This window comes from Pagrus major, chromosome 13 (assembly GCF_040436345.1).
Source record: "Pagrus major chromosome 13, Pma_NU_1.0".
Classification (NCBI taxonomy): Eukaryota; Metazoa; Chordata; class Actinopteri; order Spariformes; family Sparidae; genus Pagrus; species Pagrus major.
The window spans coordinates 8,720,145-8,726,144 of NC_133227.1; the positions used below are offsets into that span (position 1 = coordinate 8,720,145).

General features: G+C 43.6%; 1 protein-coding gene across 1 annotated transcript; it reads left to right on the forward strand.

Moving 5' to 3' along the window:
• The first annotated feature begins 368 nt into the window (after nt 1-368).
• rab38b (RAB38b, member of RAS oncogene family) lies at nt 369-5,776 on the forward strand. The gene is made up of 3 exons (XM_073478850.1): nt 369-600; nt 2,070-2,347; nt 4,960-5,776. The coding sequence occupies exons 1-3, from the start codon at nt 372-374 to the stop codon at nt 5,107-5,109; spliced, it is 657 nt and encodes a 218-aa protein (XP_073334951.1). The 5' UTR covers nt 369-371; the 3' UTR covers nt 5,110-5,776.
• Nucleotides 5,777-6,000: the final 224 nt, after the last annotated feature.

Below are 6,000 nucleotides of genomic sequence, written 5' to 3' on the forward strand. Positions count from 1 at the left end.
GCCACTGCATACTTACTTTAAGACTGAAGCAAGGAGGCGACTCTTGTGCAACACTCAAAGGGTTAAAAACACAACAACAGTAACTTATGCAGCAGTGTGTAACTCTAAAGACTCGCCAAGTCCTCTAACAGGAACTACTGTGCAGTCAGTAAACCGTGCGCACTGCGCTGCGCGTCTCTGACGAGGCGAGGTCACAAGTTCCCAAGCACAGCCCCTGAGCAGATCACGCACTGCCCCGCAGGGAGGGCGTGCTCTTAAACCCAACACGAAGAGAGAGAGACATTGGGGACGAAGGAGCTTCAAACTCTGCTGCTGCTGCCCCTACTCCTGCTGCTGCTGCTGCTGCGCCTGAGATCCGACAGGTGGAATAAATGACCAATCACCCCTCACACTCCAACGGCATGCAGAGCCTCCGGAAGGAGCACCTGTACAAGGTGCTGGTGATCGGAGACCTGGGCGTCGGGAAGACCTCCATCATCAGGCGGTACGTGCATCAGACCTACTCCACAAACTACCGGGCCACCATCGGAGTGGACTTCGCCCTGAAGGTGCTGAACTGGGACTCTGAGACTGTCCGGCTTCAGCTGTGGGACATAGCAGGTGGGACAGAGAAGAAGTTTGAATGTCTATTCTCAAGTAAATCATCTGCAGGGTCACATACAGCTCATTAATGGCTGCACATCTGCAGCTTAAATGTAGGATATTTGTGTGTTTAGACTTAAGGAGCCCTTTCATTGAAAAAAAAAAGTCCAAATGTCCTTCAGCATATGTTTGTCATAGTTCCTGAAAAGTTGATGATTTCTGCAGATAAGACTTATCTTGACGCTGACAACAGGCATGACTCTTGTAAAATGATGAAACATTCACAGCTAAAAGATGCACTGTCACTGTGGAGAGCTGGTATCTGACAGGAACCGTATTCTCTCTAAAACACACACATACAAACACTAAGGGAGGACCAGCACACTCATCACTCAGTCACTCTTCCAAGGTATGGTGCTGCATCATGTGAGTACGCCCATGTGAGGGAGATTTAAAGGCCAGTCACAGGAGTGTCTTTGTCGCCTAAATAAAAACAAAACAGCATTACCGCTGCAGGCACATGCTTTGAGATGTTCATTTGAATCCATCAAATGAGATTATAAGTCTGCTTTGGTCTTGTCTGCCTGCCTGAAAGGAGTATGATTAATGGAGTGGTTCACTGCCCCAACATGCTGTAAAGATTGCACCGTCATTTTATTGAATGACAGGGTGTCAGGTGACATGTGTGCGTCTGTCGGTCACAACTCTGCGGGTGAGGGTGATGAAATTCATTCCTACGTTCTCTGGCCCAAAAGGAGGAAGTTCTCAATCCTTGTCCTGTCAGTTTTTCCATTTCCTCTTACTCATGAGGCAAGTGGCAGCACTTTGTCCTTGCCAGAGTATTTCTAGTGGATCTCCAGGCATTAATATTTATCAGCCATGTAAACTTTTCTGCTGAGAGGGCAGTGTATGTAAAACAAGCAGGATGCACACGCCTACAGGCTCGGGCTTGGACCAGCAAGTGCACACATTAGACAGCAGAACACACACCCCCGGGGGATGTCATGTTGACAGCTGTAGTAATCTGCTCCGCAAGCCCCTCAAGTCCATTCCCTGCACAATACACACGTATTGATGAATACATACGTGCATACCTGCACACAGACATTTCACATGGCTATGTTCTCACAGATATATTGTAAGAACAGGGTTACAGTCTAGGTCAAAGTTTATTTTCGTTGCAGGTCGGGGCAAAATACAGATTTAATTTGTGTAAGTGGGCCCATTATCAGCGGGAACAGCAGCCGCATTGACCTTCTGGTTAAGTGCAACGTGACAGTAAGTCCACAGGAATGTGCTGTTTCATAGGAATGCAGGCACTGCTAACTGCAATCCTAATGCCAGCTGTATTAGTTGTTTTCCGGCAAAAATGCAGGAAAACAATGAGAATCTCTCGTCAAACTGGCGGCTGCGAACAACAACTAATGAATGAAGCTCCGTGTGTGTGTGTGTGTGTGTGTGTGTGTGTGTGTGTGTGTTCATCACAGGTCAGGAACGTTTTGGAAACATGACACGAGTGTACTACCGGGAAGCCATGGGAGCCTTCATAGTGTTCGATGTGACCCGGCACACGACCTTTGAGGCTGTCGTCAAGTGGAAAGAGGATCTGGACTCCAAACTAATGCTGGCTGACGGACAGAGCATCGCCACCGTGCTGCTGGCCAACAAGTGTGACCAGGGCAGGGAGCTGACCAGCAACGGCATCAAAATGGACCAGTTCTGCAAGGACCACGGCTTTGTCGGGTGGTTCGAGACCTCCGCTAAGGTGAGAGCGGATCATGGTTAAAGTGTTCTGGTTTGCCAGCCATTTGCAATTTGTGAAATGGAAGTTTTGCCCTTCCTGTCAGGCGTAGTTAATGGATAGTTTGCCATTTTGAGCAATACTCCTCCAACGTTTCTACAAACCATGGATAAGTACACATTTGTACATGTCATAGGCCACATAACATATTAACATTTCCACAAAATGTGTCATATCACGTTCACATCACATGTTTATGTATGTCTGTGTATAATGTAGGTAGACTTTCATATCGGGAGTTGGAGGGGATGGTGATGGAGTTACAGGCGAGAAGTCAATGATCAAACTTCAGGATTGTTTTTCAGCATTTGTTAGTGTGAAACCACAGGACATTTCTTTAAGGAGATCTCAGGACAATTTCCAGCTGTGTTTGAAGAAACAAAAAAATTGTATTTTTGACGGGAAGTCAGGACATTTTGTGTTGTTTGTTTAACAAGACCTCGAGGCATCCCCAGTCTTGTCTGTGGCGACCAAAACAGGTATTTTAGGCCAAAACATGATCTTTTCCCAATCCCACCCGAGTGGTTTTGGTGCCTAAACCTAATCACAGCATTGTCACAAGATCAAATTGAACCTAGTGAAAGTTGCAACATAAAGAAATTTAAACTTTTAACATATCCGTGATTTGCAGAAATGTACGTTGTCACAATTTAATCTGGCAATCGATCACACTCTCAAATGTGTGTCAGATAAATATGTACCTCGAGCAAAGACAACTATTAGTTTAGCTTAGCATAATGACTGGAAATAGGGGGAAATAGCTAGGCTCACTCTGTCTAAAGGTAACAAACTCTGTCTAGCAACACCTCTAATTCTTACTTATATCTTGTTTGTTTAATCTGTACCAAACCAGTGAGCTTTAGAGGGGCTGGTAGCTGGAAATGTATCCCTTCAGACAGAGCTAGGCTAGCTGTTCCCCCCTGTTTTTATTCTTTTACGCGGACATGAAAGTAATATCCATCTTCTCCTGTAACCCTCTGCAAGAATGTGAATAAGCCCATTTCCCAAAATGTTGAAATATTGCTTTTAGTATCTGTATTAGAATGAATGGGCCTTGGCAGTGAGTGGCTAACACGCTTAGTGGAGATCATCTCCCACTCAGGTCAGTTCAGTCAGCGAAAAACATCCCCACAGAGCCAACTGGAATTTCATATCCTCGTGGAAAGTGGCTCTGTGAGTTAAATTTACAAAGCAGGGTCAGAACATGTTATTGAAGTGAAAAGTGAAAAGTATTAGAGGGTTGTTCACTGCTTTTTTTCTTGACTGGTGTTCAAAAGCTCCATCTTTCAGGGAGTCCTTCCAATCAGAGAAAAGTTTTTAATGAGTTTCTTTCCTTGAGTAGATTCAGAGTTAAATAGAAACTATCTGACTTTGTCACATATATATTTTGACATATATAATATGTCATTGAATCAGATCGAAATATTAACATTCAAGATTCCATTTTTCTTGCGGCAGTTATGTGTTTTGATGTACAGAATGTGTTTGTTTGTGTTTGTTGCCAAATAATAATAAATTACATAATCTAAAAGCGCAGTACTTATACACAGCTATAAATTCTACAACAGTTGTCTTCATTCACACATCCTCTGTTGACACTCCTGTGTCGCGGCAGCGTTAAGTGCGCTGCCACTCTTGTGGCATCAAGGCTCAACATTCTGAAAGGTCAAAGGTTAGAAGGCGCAGGTTCAGCCAGAGGTGTCTGAGGTGGGCTATGCAAACAGACATACACATCCTGCTGTGGTAGCAGTAAGAAAAAATGTTTACAGCATTCAAATGAAGTAGTTTCAGACACATTAAAGTGTACACATGGTGTGGTTCACATGAAGGTGATAGCATGCTCGTTACCCTCATTTTGTAGATGCTGTAGGTCAGAGATTCTCCGAGGTTTGATGACTGAGTGCCAATTGAGGGAGCGTATGATGAGGACTGCACGGGAAAGAGCAAGTTGTAGGATTTGTGATTCGTCTCATAATGATGTTTTTAATGTTAAATTCCTTGAGCACCAAATTCACCAGTTTGCAAATAAGGTGGATCATTTTATCTGTCCCAAGATACTGATGAGGTCCCACTAGTTGCCATGCAACCAGTGGAATTCTATAATTTGTCATTCCTAACCTTTTCAGGTGTATCAAATGTAGACTGCAGAAACTGAAAGTATTGAAATCGACCTTGGATGATTAAGATGTAATGCGTGCATTTCATGTGATGTTGGAGGGTCGCACAAAATGTGTCTCGGGGCCACCACTGGGCCACACTTTGAGAAACTGTGATGGCGGTCAACCACAGGATGTGTGCTGATGTCAAGGTTAATTAAGCTGGAACATCGTGTGCTTTGGAAGCTTAGCTAACTATTCCAAACAGAATCCATTAAAATATTTTTTTACGATAATAACAATAATAATAATAATAATGATAATAATGATGATGAAAATAATGTAAACGATCTAAATGTCAGACAAGATGTATCACAAAATAATAATTAAATAGATAATGAAACTGTACATTGAAAAAAAAGGTTAAGTAAAAACAAATTATAGCGGCATAATTAACCACAGTTTCCCTCTCTCCTTTAGGACAATCTCAACATCTGTGAAGCTGCAAACTTCCTGGTCAAGCACATCATGGCCACAGAGAACGACATCCTGAAAAGCGTGGTACCAGACACCATCTCACCGCAGCTCGACTCCAGCAGGCAGATGAGCTGCTCAGGCTGCTTCAAATAATGAAAGGAGAAGAGCGACGGCGGGACTGAACAGATTGGACACATACTAGGACAAAGACAAACATGCGGTACAGTTTGGCTTCTTCGGTCCATAACGAGTACTGAGGATTTCAGTTTGCTGCATGTTTGTAAGCTCAGAGCTCAGTTACAAGCAAACCAGAGCTCGCAGACTAAAATCTCTTGGAGTCAGATGGTGCCATTTGAGTTTTGGTAACTCGTCACACTGTGAGTTTAATGTACACGTCTTTGCACTTTGGCATGATTATTTTAGGTACCAAACTGCCAACCTGGCATTTTGACATTCTCTTCTGACAGCAGTTCACTGTCATAAGGACCGACACCTGCCTGACCAAACTGAACAGAAGGACTAAATGCTCCCTGCATGCTCGATGCAACACACCCGAGGGTGCGCAGTAATGACAGAATGAAAACAGGAGTCTTGTCTCTTCTTCATCATCTCAAGGAAGTGACTGTGTTGCTGTTCTCCATCTATTTACCTTCACCTCCACATTCACTTACTGAGAAAAACAGTGTGGGAGACGCGCAGGCTTCTGTTAGTCTGCAGAGCCAAAGACAGCAGTATTGACCACTGTCAGCGGATCCCAGATTTGCTATTGTGTAATTATGTAAATTTTGCACATGCCTTGGCTTTATATTATGATTTTTATTTATTTACAGTATGCTTTTATGAGTGTCATGCTGGCTAATGTATTATGTTATTCTGCTTAAAACCTTTCCTACAGTTCACTTGTGTCAGACTTTTTTTTATTTGGCTGATTTAAGTAACAACACTTCCCACCCACTGTCTTGTCTATGGGTGACTGGATGACATGGGAGCGTCACCTGGGCTGTTGGGCTATAAAGGGCCTGTCTCTCCCTTACCGCAGCTCAC

Excerpts from the sequence above, each read along its gene's own strand:
- rab38b (XM_073478850.1), top strand. The coding sequence starts at position 372 with ATGACCAATCACCCCTCACACTCCAACGGCATGCAGAGCCTCCGGAAG. Across the intron at positions 601-2,069 it reads TCAGCTGTGGGACATAGCAG|GTCAGGAACGTTTTGGAAAC; the intron begins GTGGGACAGAGA and ends TGTTCATCACAG. Across the intron at positions 2,348-4,959 it reads GGTTCGAGACCTCCGCTAAG|GACAATCTCAACATCTGTGA; the intron begins GTGAGAGCGGAT and ends TCTCTCCTTTAG.